This window comes from Trichomycterus rosablanca, chromosome 17 (assembly GCF_030014385.1).
Source record: "Trichomycterus rosablanca isolate fTriRos1 chromosome 17, fTriRos1.hap1, whole genome shotgun sequence".
Classification (NCBI taxonomy): Eukaryota; Metazoa; Chordata; class Actinopteri; order Siluriformes; family Trichomycteridae; genus Trichomycterus; species Trichomycterus rosablanca.
The window spans coordinates 1067206-1087500 of NC_086004.1; the positions used below are offsets into that span (position 1 = coordinate 1067206).

The window sequence follows — 20295 nt, forward strand, 5'->3', positions numbered from 1 at the left end:
GTCCGAACTCACTTGCTGTTCTAGTTCTCAGGTTCTTGTTGTGGGTTTGTTGTGTGTTGTTTACCTGATAGACTTTAAATTAAAATAAAATATAACCTTGTGAGATTTATAGAATGTGTTTTTGGGGATCGAACCCTGTCAGTAGAGGGCGCTGTTGATGCATAAAGCAGCTCTGAGCTCACAAGTTTTAGGTCAGTGAAAAGTTCTCGAACATGTGCTTGTGTTGGATCAGTTTAGAAGCTTTTTGGTTTTAAGATATTACATTAAATTTAAATGTTATTAAAGGTGATTTATGGATAATGTGATTTCTGCTCAGATGGACCTAAATATTAAACAACATGAGTTATATTATTTATTAGGAATATTTGATGTTTGGGGCTCCACCGCCAGTCTAGATGCACACTTACTGTGAATGTAACATGGAGTTGTTTGCTCTTGTATTGTTTAGGGTTTTTCAAGCAGGGGATGTTAAGAAAAACTTTCTGCCCCCCTCTGTTTACACCCTGTGGGTCAGCAAACCCAAACACGGAGCCTCCCAAACTGAATACGAGTCAATAGTAACTACCAGACTGTTTTGTAGTAACTTGTAGTAACAAGGTGCAAAACAAACAGCAGTTGATTTTTGGTGATTGACATCAGTGGCTCAGTCAGAAACAGAATATGTGCAGTGCATTTAAAAAGGAAACAGTGAGTAGAAAGAGGCAGACTGGTCTGGGTCAACATACCCATCCTTAAAATACTTATAATAATACTAATAAGAAGAAGAATAAGAAGACAGGGTTTTACATGTTTGCAGGTTCTTGTAAGGCTCAAATCAAACCACCGCTCTTCACATCCAAATAAATCCTATAAATAATCCTACTAATCCAGATCTACAAGACAAGCACAGAATATCCTACAGACTACAGACATCATGAACATTTTTCTTATTCTCCCAAAATAATATTGCGATTGTCCTCTCCCTCTTGTTGAGTGGGGTGGGGTGCAGCAGGGTGCAGCAGGGTGACGAACCAGATCCCGACTTTCTCCTCAAGAAACAGAAAAGCTTTTCTCTGCAAGTGTCCCAAACATACTGGGGACTGTAAAGTCTTTTTCTTCCTAAATTATATAGGATATATACTGTGTGTGTGTTTGTGTGTGTGTGTGTGTGTGTGTGTGTGTGTGTGTGCGTGTGCGTGTGCGTGCGCGTGCGCGTGCGTGTGCGTGTGCGTGTGTGTGTGTGTGTGTGTGTGTGTTTCCTTATGCTCATTCAAATTCAGCACTTTCTCTAAAGGAAGTTCAGTCCCTGAATGAAGTTCACGTTGGCTGTAGATCTTTGTAGGAGAAAATGAGTTTGGATTCTGTTTGCTTTGCCTAAAGTGACACAGTTTTAATAAATCAGTATTTTTTTTAAGAATTAGCTTATAAAAGTGTTTAGAACTTTTACGTTTAGACTGTGACATTGGCATTACTCTAAAGTGGCATGACAAAATATACAATATAAAAGGGTGCATGAATGTTTAAGGGATTTTTAGGAAGCTTTAAAACTCAGAAAAAGAAATAATATATACATATTTCTCTGTCATGTTGTAAATGAGCTGACATTGTTTAGGAGTGTGTGTCAGGATCGAACTTACTGATGTATAAAATACTGCAGGTTTATTGTTTACTGTTTGTGCTGTAATATAATAAATCTGGGAAGGAATAAATCACTCGTTTAAGTATTTTAAATTATATATAACTCCTCATATTGGTATCTACAAATGGTTAAAACAAAAGTGCACTGACTGAAAACAAACTGGTCGCATCGATGGTTTGTGTTTGACGCGCAAAACATTAGAAATAAAATCATTAGAGCTCAGTAACTCAGTAACTCAGTAAAGTTGTTGTTCTGAGTGAGTAAGTTTGTTGGTGCAGGATCTTTTGCTTGCATGATGATACCAAAAAAAGAGTCAGTGCCACTGTGCCCGCTATCCCCGCCCCTTTATGCTAATGAATCCCACCCAGGCGCGCTGTGATTGGCCAGGTGGAAACCCATTTATATTGGCAGTGACAGGCGCTGCATGAATGGTTGTCTATTAACTTGTTCAAAAACTATCGGAGTTGTCAAGGCGCTGTGGCGTCGGAAGGGCACAAACGGAGGAGTTTTTTCATTTTCTTCACTCAGAAAGAAGTTTTGTGAGCACGGAGGGACTTTTTACCGGGAGAGAAAAAGAGAAAAAAAGGAAGAGGGTTATTTTTTTCCAGGGAGAGATTTTTTTTTAACTCAGCAGAAACAGAAAGATCAGCTCAGCTCTCCAGCAAAAGAACCCGGTTGAAACTTTTTTGTTTTGTTGCTTTGCAAGACTTGCACTGATCCACCGGTTTAAATGTACAACATGATGGAAACCGAGTTGAAACCCAATCCCGGGGTTAACACGGGAAGCACCGGGAACACCGGGGGCACAGGAGGCGGCACACCGGGAGGCAAGAACAGCCCGGAGCGCGTAAAAAGGCCCATGAACGCGTTCATGGTCTGGTCCAGGGGCCAGCGCCGAAAAATGGCACAGGAGAACCCAAAAATGCACAACTCAGAAATCAGCAAGAGGCTCGGCGCCGAGTGGAAGCTGCTGTCCGAGTCTGAAAAGCGGCCGTTTATCGACGAGGCCAAGCGTCTGCGGGCGCTGCACATGAAGGAGCACCCGGACTACAAGTACCGGCCGCGCCGCAAGACCAAGACCCTCATGAAGAAGGACAAGTACGCGCTGCCCGGCGGCCTCCTGGCACCCGGCGGCGGCGGAGTCGGCGGTGCGAACGGCATGGGCACCGGGGTGGGCTCGGGCCTGGGCGGCCTGGGCGTCAACCTTGGGGTCAACCACCAGCGCATGGACGCGTACGCGCACATGAACGGCTGCTGGAGCAACGGCGGCTACGGCATGATGCACGAGCAGCTCGGCTACGCCACCAGTCCCATGCACCAGTCCCAGCAGCCCCAGCAGCCGCAGTCCCAGCAGCACGTTCACCACCGGTACGACATGACCGCCCTGCAGCCGTACGGCTCCATGACCAGCGCGCAGACCTACATGAACGGCTCGCCCACCTACAGCATGTCGTCCTACCCGCAGCTCACCACCATGGGATCCGCCGTCAAGTCCGAGTCCAGCTCCAGCCCGCCCGCCGTCACGTCCGCGTCACACGTCCGGTCCTCCGCCGCCGTGGCCGCCACCGCGCCCGCCCAGTCGTGCCAAACCGGGGACCTGCGGGACATGATCAGCATGTACCTGCCGGCCGCGGAGGTGCCCGAGCAGACGGGTCAGAGCAGACTGCACCTGTCGCAGCACTACCAGAGCGCACCTGTACACGCGGCCACTATTAACGGCACCATTCCGTTATCGCACATGTAAAGCAACTTCTTGTTTTTTTTTTACCATCACACTGGACTCCTGGATGAACTATATTAATATTATAATGTTTTTTTTTGTACAGAACATTTTTTTCTTGGTGAGGGAAAGTTGTACAGGACTCAAGGAAAAAAAGAACACAACCAGTTTTTGCTTTGTATTTAAAGACGGTAGGAGCGCCACATTTTTTAAAAAAGTGTATTCGATTATTTGGGGGGTGAGGAAGTGTGTGTGTGTGGGTGGGGTGGAAAAAAAAATCAATCAAATGTTTTATTATTGCAATCAAGTTTTGTACAGTATTTATCAAAGAAGCAACAATCAGTTGTAATGTTTGTAAAGACAGTAAAGAAGTTTTTATTAAGAAAGATGCATATAAACTAAATGCACTGAAAGTTTTACCTTGAACTGATTTAATTTCATGCGTAAATAAAAGACACCACGAAAATAAGTGAACTTCTGTGTTACTGAAACTGCTGTGAATTAAATACTTCAAGGTAAAAAACTTTATTTCAGCAAAACAAACACTGGAAGCAGGTAGAAATCTTTTCCTGAGGGTAAAATACTACTAAACGTTTTTATTATTATTATTATTATTTCAATTCCATTTTAATTTGCATCACAGAAAGCACGTTAATTTATATTTCCTTTAGTCTGGAATCTGTTCAAGCTATAAAATCCGTGTTCTTTATTTTCCCATGTTTGTACATTTTCTGTATATTCTACTGTGAGCTTGTTTTTTTATTTTTATTATTATTATTAAACAGATCCATTTTCCTAGATGTATTTTCAAATTTGTGGCCTGTAGGCAAATGCCAAACGCGACATGTACATATCTGAACTAATAGCAACATAACAACTTTCAAGTTCTTTTTTTCCAATATGCAGTTTGAAATGAATAAATTTTTGACATTTCGATAGAAGAAAATGTTTCGGGTTTTTTATTTGATTTGCTTTTTCTTGTCATGTTTGATTTTCTGATGCTGAATCTTTATAATTATATTCATTATATTTGATAACGCGGTTTAGAATCATTTATACTCACTGGTACTCAACACTGAGTCAAAGAGAGGTTTGATTTTATTAAGAATTTAATCCGCTGTGTGTTTTTATTAGATTTTGGTGGAACTCTTGATTGGCTGTAAGTATGAAGCTCTTGAGGTGGATGAGTGTGGGTGGTGCGAGTGCGCACGGTTTCGGTTTTTGCACATAATTACCTTTAGATGGAAATTAACTCATATTTATAATTATTTTGTATGTTTTTATTGAAGGAAACTGAAGCGGCACTTAAAACTTTTTGAAGGATAAAAACCTGCAAAATGTTGAAGATGCGCGCACAAGGTAGCAGTTTATTATTATTATTATTATTATTATTATTATATAAAATTGCACAGCTTACAATTGAACATTTGATATATAAATATAAAACACTGTCACATTTTTATTTCTTTGTTTTAATTAAGAAACCGAAAATGAACTGTTAGGTCCTAAAATAAGATCAAAATAATCATATTTTCCTTTTCTAAATTTTAGCGGATTGACTTTATATAATAATGTAAGCACTTTAATCTTAAATGTAATCTCTAATATAACTGCAAATTATATATTATAATAATAATAAAGATTAATACACGCTGATTTATGATCTCATGAGCTACTACTAATAATAATAATGTAATAATATAAACTTACCTTTAAATAAATTTGCATGTAGTGGAAACGCTGCAGTGTCGAGTTGTAAATAAACAGCTCAGTCCTGCAGATGTGTTACAAATTCCTATATTTACATTTCATTTTATTTTTATTTGCTTAAATACTGAGATGTTTTATTGCTGTAAATCGTGCAGCTTGTTGTTCAAGCACTAAATGGAGCTGAATGTTGCAGGAATGTGTGTAAAAGGGGTTCAGAGTTTTGGAAATGTGTGTGTAAAATGCAAATAAGGTTAAAAAGCTGCAAGATTTAAAGACTGCTGTGGTGTTAAAAAGAAAAATTGCAGAAAGTATTTAGACATAAATAATTGGAAGGGATGAAATATGGAATTAAACTTTATTCTAACCTCACAGCGCTTTTAGCGTCAGCTGATATTCAGCAGTAATAATAATAAAAATGATAATAATATAAGACATAATATAAAGAATAGGATAATTTGGTTATGTAGGTGTTGTATTTACACACTTTAATGCCATGTAAAGAATATTTTAAGTGACAGTTCGGATCTAGCAGGGGTCTCAGGTAAAGTGGACGCAGCTTCCTGAGCAGCTTTTTTGTTGTTACTGTAATGTGAAGTGACAGATCGTCTCTATCATTATTAATGATTATAAATAGTGTTTTAAGGAGTGTCAGGGGTGCCGGGAGAGGGTTTTATTTCAGCCTCTCGGGGGAATAAAGATCACACCGAGCACTAAATGAATATTTGACGAGGCTTCATGCGCGAATATTAAAGCCGACACACGCACACGCACACGCACAAGCGCGCACACCCGCAATTTATTATTTATACTAAATAAACCGCGCAAAACAACAAACTCACCCCCCCCCCCCCCATATATAATATAATATCTAATAATAATAAACATTTAATCATTCACATTGATGTGTTATCTGTTCTCTGTAACTGATGTGAACTTTTCTTTATACGCGCAGGTACATTGCGCAATAATAATAATAATACAAATATTAATCTTATTAATAATAATAATACAAATATTAATCTTATTAATAATAATAACTGGTTAAATTTAGGAAATAATTAGGATATTTAGGAAATGATTCATTTCTATGCTGTGTTTTATTTACTTGACATTTTAATACAATAGGCCCATTTATTTCTGTTTAAATAAGATAAAGAATAACAGCTACCCCGAATTTGCTGGCTATTATTATTATTATATTATTATATTGTATTATTATTAATATATGATGGATATATTGTTTTATGCATCTTTATAGTTAATGTTGGTGCAGTAGATTTACGTTGCAAAGCAGTTATACAATCATGCAATCATGTAAATTGTGCCACTCCATATATAACAATAATAATAATAATAATAATAATAATAATAATAACAATAGGCTTGTTTTGCCTCTTGTGTAACTTGTCCAGTCTTTATCACAGAAGAAAGATCAAAGGCATAAATATAATACATTATAGTAATTATTTACTCCACACTGTTGCACAATGCATAATTGTGCTCATGTAATAGGATGTGCAACTGATGGCCATAATTGAGTTGAATTGAATTAATCTAAAGAATTAGATTTTAGTGTATTTATTATATTCTGTGGATCATTATTATTGTGCTCATGTCATTAGGGACGTGTTTAATGTTTATGTAAGATGAATGAATGAGACATAATTATGTGTAGATATAAAATACACTGTTATTAGAAACGTCCTGATCTGAATGGATTTACTGCACAACACAGTTATTGCAACGTTAAGCTGATGATGCTTTAAATAATGCTTATTATTTCTGTAGACATTGTGTACATTATTTACATGTAGTAAGTGCAGTGTAAGGTTTTGTTTCTCGACTATATACACACACACACACACACACACACACACACACACACGTGCCGCCTCTTCATGTTTATTTTGCATTTTGAAGTTTATTTTGGACTTTGACTGCCGGAGCTTCTAACATTCTTATATAAAACGCTGTTATTTATGAGCTGAATGTGACATGTTGTGTTTTTAATTTTACAGGTCTGTAGAGGGTCTGTAATTCCCGGATGGAGGAGGCTCGCTGGTGCAGATGATGAACCTGTAACAGGTGGTAAGCGCTGATCTTTTAAACAGCTCCTCTCTCATCATGGATCAGGTTCGCCCTCATTCGGAGGGAATTAAAACGCTGGTTTTTATTTACTCCCAGTCTCTGTGTTACAGTGGGATGGAGGAGGTGTGTGTGCTCTCGGACTGGGACGTTGTCTTGTGGACTGAGTGAACTTTGAGAGATAAATGTGTGTGAAAGCGCTGCTGAGATGTTGGGAATGAATCGGAGTTTCGCGTTTTGCGCTAAGCAAATGTAAACGCGACTTTTTATTTGCGGCAGTTTTTGCACCATTTCACTGCAGAGTTTAGTATTGTTCTTAAAGCAAATCGCTGTGCACAGGTTTAATTATTTTTATTGTATTTTTTATCATAAACGAATCGTTTAATCGTGCGTGAAAATTCGACATGTGCGCAAAAATCCGATCTTTACATTTTAAATGTTCAAATCTTTGAAATGTACACAATAAACTTTAAAATCAAATGTTTGATATTATTACAAATGAATTAAAGAATTAATTATAATTTATAGTTATAATTTGTTCAAATAAATAGAAATTTAGTGTTGATAAATTTATTATAATTTAATAATTCCATTTGTTTTAGGTGTAAATAAATAAGAAATTCATTTATTCTTTTTTAGTCCTGGACCATCTGACAATGCGTGAGGCTGTGTTTTATAAATTTATTATAATTTAATTTAATTCTATGCTTATGTTACACTTTATTTATAAATAGTCATGAGATACGAAATATTTAATCTGTCCGTTCTGCTTAATAGTTACTCTGAGTATAACTGTACAAAATATATTATCTAATTATAATAACAATAATAAAATAAATGACCACAATAATAATAATAATTGTTATAATATTTGTAAGTTGCTTGTTTTCATCTGTATCAGGTTTCTAAAGTAAAAATGATGTTCAGTGGAGAGTTTTGTACGTTTTGCTGAGTTGCTGTTTGTGAGAGTCTGTTGTTCCTGATAGATTTCCCTTTTGTTTAAAGTGTGTGTGTGTGTGTGTGTGTGTGAGAGGAGAAAAAGGGGGAAGCAACTCCTCTGCCTGAACCTTTTCAGGGACTGGGGTGAGTGTTTGGTGGGGTGGGGATTGTTAGTTGGAGTGAAGCTGGTGGTCAGTGCAGATATTGTGATGGGGGGGATTGGTGGTGAGGTTTTGGGTTCTTGGGGTTGGGGGACACTTTAGCAGAATTGGTGGCGTTGCCCCGGTGAAGGAGTGAGTAATCGGTGTAGGTGTGGTGGTAAAGTTTGGGGGTTTAAGAGGCAGTTTTGGGGCAGTTTGGCGTGGAAGTTACTGATAGTAGAGGGGAAATCGTTGTGAAGTTGGGCCGTAGCCTGAGGATACATTTTTGGGTTTAAAGCACAAGGATCAATCAATTAAATTGATTAACAAACTTTATAAGTATATGTCATTTTATTTAAATCAACTGCTTCATCCTGGTCAGGATCACCCAGCTGGTTGATAGCAACACCCGGCAATAATGGGCTGTTGTAATAGACCTCTGTGCCACCCTATATATTGTTTAGAATTTTCAAAGCAGAGCAGGTAGAGATTTGGGGTTAGGGTTAGGCTTAGGTAGTGGGATGGAAATATTAAGTGGGGTGGAGTAGTGGTTCATGATTATTAAAGATAAAAGTTATGTGGGTACTTGGGTGGCACAGCAGCCCAATATGCCAGCCCACCACCACAGAGAGCTCACAAGTTAAAGTCTCAGTGGTTGAACTCATAGAGCATAGCGGGACTCTCCGTACGTGTTACAGCTCTCTGTAAGAATCCGCCCGGTGTGAGTCTACAAGGTTAGATATTAGTGCTTAGTGTGGTGCATGAGGCATGAGTGGGTGAGTGAGTATTGAAGTGAGTAAGTTAGTGGGTGAGTTACTGAGTGAGTGAGTGTGTGAGTAAGTGAGTGAGTGTGTGAGTAAGTTAGTGGGTGAGTTACTGAGTGAGTGAGTGTGTGAGTAAGTGAGTGAGTGTGTGAGTAAGTGAGTGGGTGAGTTACTGAGTGAGTGAGTGTGTGAGTAAGTGAGTGAGTGTGTGAGTAAGTTAGTGGGTGAGTTACTGAGTGAGTGAGTGTGTGAGTAAGTGAGTGAGTGTGTGAGTGAGTGTGTGAGTAAGTTAGTGGGTGAGTTACTGAGTGAGTGAGTGTGTGAGTAAGTGAGTGAGTGTGTGAGTAAGTGAGTGGGTGAGTTACTGAGTGAGTGAGTGTGTGAGTAAGTGAGTGAGTGTGTGAGTAAGTGAGTGGGTGAATACTGCAGGTGCAGGAAGCTGAATGATGGATGAGTAGATGTGGGGTCCCCAAAATACACCTTCCACCCACAGTCAGACCACACACTGCTCACAGCAACTAGTGCATGTGGGAATGTGTGTGTGTGTGTGTGTGTGTTCTCTAGTGCAGATTTTCGCAATGTGTGTGTGTTTGTATGATGGTGTGTGTGTGTGTTTGTGTTCTCAAGTGCAGATTTAAACTTTGAGTATGTAATAGTGTGTGTGTGTGTATGTTTCTTCTGTTGGTGTGTGTGATGTGTGTGTTCTATAGTGCAGATTTAAACTCTGTGTGTGTGTGTGTGTGTGTGTTTGTATGATGTTATATATGTGTGTGTGTGTGTGTGTGTGTTCTTTAGTGCAGATTAAAACTGTGTGTGTGTATGATAGTGTGTGTATGTATGTGTGAGTGTATGATGTTATGTGTGTGTGTTCTCAAGTGCAGATTTAAACTGTGTGTGTTTTAGAAATGCACGTTAATAATCAAAATGAGTTCTTTTTTTATTTTAATGAATTAATCAATATAGTTTAATAATAAAGTGTTTGATGATTTAGCTGCTGAATCAGGGATGAATTTTACTTTCTCCACTCACACACACACACAGTTACAGATGTTAATCACTAAGGTTCAGATGAATGAATGAATGGAGGTGTTCTGAGGCGTGTGGAGCTTGTATGTTGTGTTTTAAACTGTTCGGCTGATTATATTTACAGTATTTATCAGATTCTTTGATCCAAACTGACTTACAATTATGAGTGAATACAGCTTGAGCAATTGAGGGTTAAGGGCCTCGCTCAGGGGCCCAACAGTGGTTACTTGGCGGTAGTGGAGCGGCAACCTTCCGATTACAACCTGCTTACAACCACTTGTTGTTTATTATTATTATTTAATATTATTATTGGTATAATTATTATTATTAATATTATCATCATCACTATTATTCATTTATTATTAAAACATTTTTATTATAATTTATTATCATATTATTATTATTATTATTATTATAAGGTAATTGACATAGAATTAGACTTTTGTAAAGAAAGCTTATCATGTACAATTATCATTTACTTATTTATTCCTTTTGTTGTTTGTTTGTTTGTTTATTATTTTGTGTGTTTGTTGATGAACGTTTGTTTTGTACATCTGTTCAGTAAATCCAGGAGAAAAAAAAAACTCTTGCTGACGGTTCGAATCTTAAATTCTGGTTCTGATCTGATCTGATGGTTTAATGTAAATCAGCATGTCATTGTTATTTAATAAACTCACACACACACACACACACACACACACACAGCCTCAATCAGCTTCAATCAGCTCACATTTATTACTGCAGCACCTTTTATTATATAATATATTAATATAAAAATATTAAATGAATATCTTTATTTATACTGTACAGTCTCTCAGCCAGAAGTCTGGACTCACCACAATCATGTAAACAGAATTTAATCTGATCAGCTGACGTGATAAAACACTGACGCCATAATTCCTTCATCAGTTTGATTTATTTTTTCATCACTTTATTATTATTTTAAATGTTAAATAAAGAAATAAAGCTTTTATACAAACATCTGATCAAACTCCATAAGGAACGACCTTCTGTACACCAAACTGTTTTATTCATGTGCTGAATTTAATTCAGGGTGCTGGACTGGTGATCAAAAGGTCTCTGGTTCAAGCCCCACCACCCTTAATTCGCTGTTGGGCCCCTGTGCAAGGCCCTTAACCCTTTCTCGAACTGTTTTAAGTCATAATTGTAAGTCACTGAATAAAAGTGTCTGATAAATAATGTAAATTAATTAAAAAATGTTTCTGTGTGAAACCTGAAGCTTATTTTGTTTTTAATATTTTATATTTCATTTCCAAATAAATAAAATATTATATAAAAGTTTGTTTTCTGTAGAGAATGTGTTTACTTATTTATTTTTTTTATTATAAAATTATTTTATTTATTTTTTTACATGGAAAATGAACGCGTGACCCCATAAAACTTTTTTTTTCACTGAAATTAATATATATGTAGTGAATATTTTAGTACTGATTAATGACATCATTTCAAAATTCTTCTCTTAATTGATAATTGTTATTAATAATAAATATTATTATTAATAATTAAAATGTATTTTTAATTATTTTTAATTAATAATTATTAATAACAATGAACTTAATTGATAATTATTAATTATCTAACTATTAATAATTATTATTATTTTTTAAAAATTAACGATAATTATAAACATAATTGATAATTATTATTAATATCATTATTATTAATTTCTATGGTTTATTAAATATTTTATTTGTTATTAACATTGTTAAGAAATCAATCAACACATGCAGCGTTCACAATTACCTGTAATAACATTTGGTATTTTTGTGCATTTCGGTTTAACGGTAAATAAATCAGCGTCTTATTATATAGAAATATATTATATAGAGAATATATTTCTTCTCCGGTTACAATACAAACACCTTCACGTCATCTAGGTTTGATGTTATACTGGTTAAATACTTGTATTTATTTATTTATTTGTTTTAATAAAAATGTTGGGACACAATCCCACTTTTCGTGTGTCTATTATAAAATAAGATTCCTTTATTGATCCCCATGAGGGAAATTCGGGTGTTACAGCCGATCCAGTACAGTGTCAGTACACTAAATAGAGTGAATAGAGTAGAATAAAATTAAAATAAATAAAAAGTCTATTAAAAAATACTGACTCTACATAAAATGTAGATTCAGATGCAGGGAAGATTCGAGTCCTGTTTGTTTTGAAGGTCACACAGTGAGGTGGGAAATGTATTATAATGAATATTTGATGTATTTAAATGTTCTCTAGTCTGGATGAGCTGATCCGTGTCGACCTGCTGAGGTCCGGTGGAAATTTCTCTGCAGCTCTTTCAGCTTTTCAGTCCGTCACTGCAGCACGAGCGGAAAAAAATCCTCCTCATTCTCACTGCTGGAAGGTTCTGGGTTCTTGTCTCGTGTGTTTTTCTAGCGTGAGAGACAGAGAACAAAATAATCGAGGGAGCTTCACTCTCCTAAATCATCATTTATTATTACAGTGTTTATTACACTGAAACTTCTGCAGTATCATTATTCATATATATTTTTGTTGATCGTGGTTAATTGAGGTGTAATAGCTCACCAGGATAAACAGCGGCTGTAAATACAATCTTATATCATTTAAAATTCATGCTGGACGAGGAGAACATCAGACTAGCATTATCTGCTTTGATGTGTACAGCCGCTGACTCTTCTTTTCACCAGTTGTAGTCTAGTGTTAGACTAATAAACTAATTACACTAATAATCTAAAGGGCGCTGGTTCAAACCCCACTGCCAGGTTGCCACTGTTGGGCTCTTGAGCCCTAACACAATATACTGTCACAGTACTCACTTTGGATAAATGCAGAAAGAACTCCCAAGTATTCCAACACTGCTCCCACTGCTACCTTGACCAGGCAGCAGAAGCTCCGTCTGACCTTCCCTCTTTCTGGCACGGTTGACTGTGCATATAGCACAGCAGTGTGTATATACTGTGCCACCCCAGTGCCCGTGGTTTGCTAGTGATGGCTCAGTGCCACCTCTGTGCTGTTGGACCCCTGAGCGAGGTTCTCAACACTCACTGGTTTGCCTCACGTCCTTTTTTGAATTTTGAGATGTAAATTTAAATATCTATGGTACACGGGGCTGCTTCTGGTGCAGCGTGGGCATCAGGGGCCGCTTAGAAATTCCCGAGGGCCAAGCGAAGTCCGCAGACCGGATCGGGCCCCGGGGCCGGACTCTGCTCACTGTGCCAGCTTCATGTTTTAAACATGATGTGTGTTTACTGGAGAGCTCGATCTGCGGCGCTTGGACGAGGAACAAGTGTCTTCCTGCATTTCTCCACACACACACACACACACACTCACACACACACACACACACACACACACACACACACTGAGCGCAGGGGAACAATAGTGCGCTTTGATGCAGCAGTTCAGGCAGTTAGGGGTGTTTCACACAGAGATGCACATCGAGCTTTTAATGGAGCTGAGGGGGGAGATAAACTGAGCCTGGGATCTGTGTGTGTGTGTGTGTGTGTGTGTGTGTGTGAGTATGTGTGTGTGTGTGAGTGTGTGTGTGTGTATGTGTGTGTGTGTGTGAATGTGTGTGTGTGTATGGGGGTTGGGGTGAATGTGGCAACATCGGACTTAAAGTGAAGTCTTTGTCCCCAAAAAGTTGCTACTGAAATTCTTCTCTCGTATTATAAAAGGCCGATGATGCATCGCAGTGGCACGATGAACTGGGGCGGGTTCGAATCCCCAGTGGTGCTGTCAACCGGTCGGGCATCCGCACGCAGAAATGATCAATCGTGTCTGGTTCGGGGGTCCCGTCCGGGGTGTGTTTCCACATCACGTCTGGTGAATCCAGGGAAGCCGGACCCACCACGGCCCTGACCAGGATAAAGCGCTGGTGAACAGTTTGAGGTTGATGAGTTCGGTGGCTTTTGTCCAGCATCAGCGTCTGACCTCACAGATGCTCCTACTCTACCTCATGGGCACAAATTCTGACACACACACTCCAAAATGTGGAAAGCCGTGCCAGAACAGACTAAGCTGTGAGAGCCACAGACTGGTCGCCGAAGCTATACTTACACCAACGGTTTTGGAATGGGACATCCAACAAGCTTGTCCACATACTTTTGGCACACTTGACGTTATAAAAACATCCAAAACAGAGCTGTGTTTGCATTTTGGGGAAAATGGGACTGGACCAGGTTTTTAGGGGGGTTGGAGGGGTTGGAGTGTTACTGTAACACTGAACCGGTGACCTGTGGTGTTCACACAAATGTACCCCAGCCAAACTAGAGAGAAAGAGACGAGGATCAAACCCTGTGGGACACCTACACTAACAGCTGCACCACCATCACACCTATCTAAAATCTAACATCTGTCCAGTGTGTAATTATTATACATTATTATTATACTCTGTGATGGTCAGGCTAGCCCACTACTGCTGATATCAGGGTTCGAATTCTAAGCTGTGCTATCGGTCAGTCGGGCATTTCTCAGTGTTGGTTCCCAGTGCTGGTTCCCAGCTTTGATTCCCAGCATCAGTTCCCAGTGTCGGTTCTGAGTTTTGGTTACCAGCTTTGGTTCCAAGCTTTGGTTCCCAGCACCGGTTCCCAGTTTCAGTTGCCAGCGTTGGTTGCCAGCGTCGGTTCCTAGCTTTGGTTCCCAGTGTCAGTTCCCAGTGTCAGTTCCCAGCACCGGTTCCCAGCGTCAGTTCCCAGCTTTGGTTTTCAGTGTCAGTTCCCAGCTTTGGTTCCCAGCTTTGGTTCCCAGCATCAGTTCCCAGCATCAACTCTCAGTTTCGATTTCCAGCGCTGGTTCCCAGTGTCAGTTCCCAGCATCAACTCTTAGCTTCAGTTCTCAGCTTTGGTTCCCAGTGTCAGTTTCCAGCTTCAGTTCCCAACATCAACTCTCAGCTTCGGTTCTCAGCGTCAGTTTTCAACGCCAGTTCTCCAAGCGTTGGTTCCCAGCTTCGGTTGCCAGCATCGGTTCCCAGTGTCCGTTCTCAGCGTCGGTTCCCAGCATCAACTCTCAACGTCGGTTCTCAGCGTCGGTTCTCCACAATGTTCCAGCCTCTCTTGTGCACCACACTGATTAATGATCCTAATATGTTAATTAACACACATTATGATTAATGGCTTTATGATCGCCTGGGTCGCCCCATTTTAAATGATAATGCTAATCCACAATTAACGCCATCATTTCATCATTTATTAACCCGCCGTCCGTCGGGCCGAGCGCCGTCAGAGCCGCCGGTTCAGATTCCTTCAGTGAAGGGAGGAAAGTTACTGTGAGCTGTAATAAATGATGCGTCAAAGTTTTGAGTTTTGTTTGCTCTCAGTTGCGTCTGGCAGTGATTGAAGATCTTTCTCGGCTCTTGTTGTATTTGTGTTTTATTTTACTCTACAGAAATCCTACAAACCTCCTGTGCTTTACTAAAGAAGGGACTTTTATTTATTAGGGATTATTAAGTGCCAGAGATTTTTAAACGTTTATTCCAGAACCGTCGGTACGTTGCGTCGCTGAGAAGATTCTGTGTATTAATGTGTTTACGTTTACATTTAGGAAACTGTACGGTGCTAAACCTCGTTATAGATGCCGTTTAGTCCTAAATAATACAAGTGCACACAAACAGCGCTTCAGTAAATAAGAGTTCACACGCCGATCGGGTAACGGAGCGAAAACAAGCGGAGCATTTTAATCAGCTGGCTATCTCCCTATCATCAGCCATCAGAGCTCCGTCATTGTGTCCCTGGGCCGGAGGACATCTCCGTCCCTCCCCAGAGCGCTCCATTCTCAGGATGAGATTTCACTGTCTCACCCATTAGCAACGGGAGCACAAGGAGCGCCATTAACGCCGGCGGGGCGCCGAGTCTTACCCTCCTGTACTCGCTCAACGAACCCGCTCACAAACCCACACCATGAACCGGTGCGCTCACCAAACCTGCTCGACTGTGTGCACTGTATGAGCTGAAGTATCAGGACGCCTCTTCTAACGACTGAATAACAGGTGTAATAAATCAGTCATGTAATAAATGTTTAGCTTTTAAGACCTTTAAAGAGCCCTAAAGAGCCCAGACTTCAGCCCCACTCAGCAGCTCTGGGATGAACCGGAACATCAACTGATCAATCAGCACCCAGCCGTACAAATACAAATGCTCTCATCTTTTGTACTACTGAACAGACATAAATTCTCACAGACACACTTCAAAGTCTTGTGAGAAGCTTCTCAGCAGAGCAGTGTACATCTCGCTCTGTTTTAATACAGTGTGTTTTTGAAACGAACGTCCGTCAAGCTTACGGTCAGGCGTCCAAATACTTTTGGCCGTATAGTTTATTTTGCTGTTGTTCCTCTATAACATTGAAGCACGATTATGACCCTGCTTTTATCTCACTTTTTAAAAATTCCTCTTATATTTAACTTCATGTTTTAAAGAAATGTAAATATTATATTTTATATGTAGAAAGATGCCATTTAAATATATTATTATATTAATTTTATTGTTTATTATTTGTTATTGTTATTATTGATTTTATTTTTATTACTATTATTATCATTTTTTATTTTATTATTATTATTATTATTATTATTATTATATGTTATATTACTTCTATTATAATGATTATTATATTAGTTTTATTATGATTATTATTTATTTTATTACATTATTATTATTTATAATATTATTTTTATTATTTATATATTATTATTAATATGATTATTATTTTTTAGGCATTATTATTATTACTTTAAGCATTATTATTTATTATTATTATTATTTAAAGCATTGTTATTAATATTATTATTATTTTAAGCATTATTATTATTATTTTAAGCATTATTATTATTTTTATTATTTTAATCATTATTTTTAATATTATTATTATTTTAAGCCTTATTATTATTTTTATTATTTTAATCATTATTATTATTATTATTATTATTTTAAGCATTATTATAATTATTGATAGTATTATTATTATTGTTGTTATTATTATTATTATTTATTATTATTTTAAGCATTATTATTATTATTATTTTAAGCATTATTATTATTATTTTTATTTTAAGGATTATTATTATTGTTGTTGTTGTTGATAATTTTATGTATTCAATTATAAAAACGAGCCACACAGCAGAATTTTGTATATATTTTTTTAATCCATTTTAAATGTCATTTCTCTGAGATTCACACTGAGAGTGAAGCTCTGAACCCCCCTGAGTTAATATTTTTCGGCGTATTTGCATCATGGCCTGTAGTGAGCTGTCGTCCCCCTTTTCGGGGTAAGAAGGATCAGGCCGGAGCGCCCCATCACCCTGGAAACTGCCAGAACAATTCAGTGTAAAGTTTGAAGAGGTCAGCGAGTGCCAGCTTCTGCTCAGGCCGGGACGCTTCGGCAGCGGTGGGGGCCGGTATGGGGGGTGTACGAGGGGCGACGTGTTCGACTCGGAGTGAAGTTTTGTGAGTCGGTTTGTAGGCCGAACTCTCCAGGAGGGCTGAGAAATCGATTCTAACCCCCTGACCCTGATGAGCGGATGAGTCTGGCCGGCCGGGCGGAGTCGAGCGGATCTTCAGTGACGGAGGGTGATGTCCGAGCGCTCATTAAAAGCTTATTACAGATCTGAGCGAGCAGCAGAAGAAGAAGTGAAGAGCTCAGAGGAACGAGCGCAGGTTTTAAAACACACAAACCCAAAAAAGAAAGAAATGTCAGGGGTTACGGGGGTCGAGCTCGACTTCGATCTGTGAGGTTTGATTATTTTCGATCGGACGCATTCGGAGTCGTTGTAAATTATTTGTGGTGGGATTATCTTGCTCAATTTATCATAAAAAGAAAAAATATGAATATATTTTATGGACAAAAGTATTGGGACGCCCCTTGTAACTAAATGTTTGCAAGAAGTCTTTCTGAGGTTCTAGATCTCAGGAATGTTTTAATGCTTTTAATTTTTCCTTATGTAAAGCACTTTGAATTGCCACTGTGTATGAAAGGTGCTATACAAATAAACTTGCCTTGCCTTGTGGCTAGAATGACTGTGACAACAGTTTAGGGAAGGCCGTTTCCTGTTTCAGCATGACTGTGCATAGAGTCCTGACCTCAGCCACACTCAACAGCTCTGGAATGAACCGGAACACCAACTGTGAATCAATCAGTGCCCAGCCATTCAAGTGCTGTCATGTTTTGACTGAACGGTCACAAATTCCCACAGACACACTCCAAAATCCTGTGAGCAGCCTCCTCAGAAGAGCGGCTGTTAGAGGTGACTCTGTTTTAACACCGTTAGTGTAAATCTGCAGAACGTCGCGTCGTTTTCTCAGCCGTGATGATCAGAAGCACATTTTCACATGCAGGAATCATAAAGCTCAAATCCAGAGGTTCTTCTGCCCCCGTCTGTGGCTCCAAATCGGTCCTAAATGATGCCGTGCCACACTGTCTGACCCCACTGCCGTTCACAGAGCCGCGGCGGCGCTGCTGCTGATTGGCTCTGATTGCAGTTGAGTGCAGGTCTCAGTGAGGATGGTGTCGTCGTCCTCTTATTACATCACACATATACACATACAGCACATACCTGTATATCATAATGTATATACACACGGCACGTATATCATAATGTATATACACACACACAGCACGTATATCATAATGTATATACACACACACAGCACGTATATCAGAATGTATATACACACAGGCTGCACCTACACAAACTCAACACGGGGTTCAGGCAGGGGAGCGGCCGGACCACGCAGCACCTTCACCCCCCACACAAACCAGTCGTGACTTTATGTTTGGACTCGTCTCACTGAAACGACCAGATTTAGTTTGTTAGTCGATGAGATTTAAATTTATTTCATGTTCATGCTTTACCACCACTTTATCCTGGTCAGGGTCAAGGTGGGTCTGGCTTCCCAGGAATCACTGGGTGCAATGAAGTTTTGCTAATATATAATAATATTATTACTGTTATGTAATGATTATTATTGTTGTTATTATTATTTTACTTCATTATTATTTATTTATTTTTTAAAATGTATTATTATTATAATTGTAGATATTATTTTTATTATTGGTATTTTTCTTTTATTTCATTATTTTTTATTATTTTATATGATTAAAATTTATTATTAATGTTATTTTAATTAGATATATTATTATATTTTTAATATTGTTATTGTTGTATTTTATGTTTAATTTTTTATTGTTATTATTATTTTATTTAATTATTTTTTATATCAATTATTTTTTAATTAAATAATAATAATAATAATAGAAATAATAATAATAAACAAAATAATAAAAATAATAATAATATTATTATTATTAATAGTAATAATAATAATAATTTTAATAATAATAATAATAATAAAAACAATAATAATAATAAAAAAATATATATATTAATAATAATAATAATATTTATTTTTTACATATTTCTGTTGAAACAGCCACAACCCTCCACCTTATCTTCCTTTGCAGCAATACCAGCCGCCACTCTTCTGGTAAGGCTTTCCACAAGATTTTGAAGTGTGTCTGTGGGAATTTGTGCTCATTCTGTTACCAGAGCACTTGTGACGTTAGGCGCTGAGTTTTGATTAAAGGACCTGGTTTCCCCCCAGAGGTGTTTAGTGGTGTTGAGGTCCTCAGTTTGTGCACATGAGCCATACCGGAACTGAAAGGGGCCACAACGCTGGATACATATGTATTACATAGTGTACGTATTATATTATATTATTGGCCACGCCTCACCCCCAAAACATAGCCAATCATGTCTGAGATCAGAACCCCGGATCGCTAGTGTGTTTTGCCCCGGCACCACCCATATTTATGATATTATGTTTATTATTTTATCTTTTTATGATATTATTTATATTATTATGAGCCACCATTCTTTTGGAAAGGCTTTTCACAAGATTTTGAAGTGTGTCTGTGGGAATTTTGTGTCTATTCTGTTAGAACAGTTTTTTGCCCTGCTCTTTTTATCCAGTTTGGGACAGGCACTGAGAGTGTACTGACAAGTGCACCTTGGAATAGGTGTTTAGCCACGCCCCGTCCCTAGAGCATAGCCAATCATGTCTGAGATAAGAACCCTGGATCTCTGGCACCACCTGATTTACTGCCACAAACAGGGTAAAAGTAAAAGTGAGGAGTTTGTAGTGAAGTAAATGAAATAATTGTTATTATTTTCAGGTTTTTTGTTGTTTGTTTATGGCCGCTGGGTGTGAAAGGTCACGGCCGGTTCATCTCTGTTCAGCAGATCTCATTTGCAGCAGGTCTGTGATGGATGTGAGCAGCGTGAGAGCGCACCACGCTGTTATTACAGC

The 20295-nt window shown here is 38.3% G+C and overlaps 1 protein-coding gene and 1 long non-coding RNA gene across 4 annotated transcripts in view; both read left to right on the forward strand.

The window, feature by feature from the left end:
- Positions 1-20295, forward strand: part of LOC134331504 (uncharacterized) — a 141677-nt gene that overhangs the window by 110867 nt on the left and 10515 nt on the right. For 2 of the 3 annotated variants that reach the window (XR_010015128.1, XR_010015130.1), the window contains exons 5-6: positions 4628-4697; positions 7067-7136. This is a non-coding gene — a long non-coding RNA (uncharacterized LOC134331504). The remainder of the gene's footprint in view (positions 1-4627; positions 4698-7066; positions 7137-20295) is intronic. The other variant, XR_010015129.1, reaches the window with a different exon arrangement.
- On the forward strand, positions 2084-4278 carry sox2 (SRY-box transcription factor 2). The gene has a single exon (XM_063013482.1). It carries the CDS (start codon positions 2349-2351, stop codon positions 3360-3362), a length of 1014 nt encoding a protein of 337 aa, XP_062869552.1. The 5' UTR covers positions 2084-2348; the 3' UTR covers positions 3363-4278.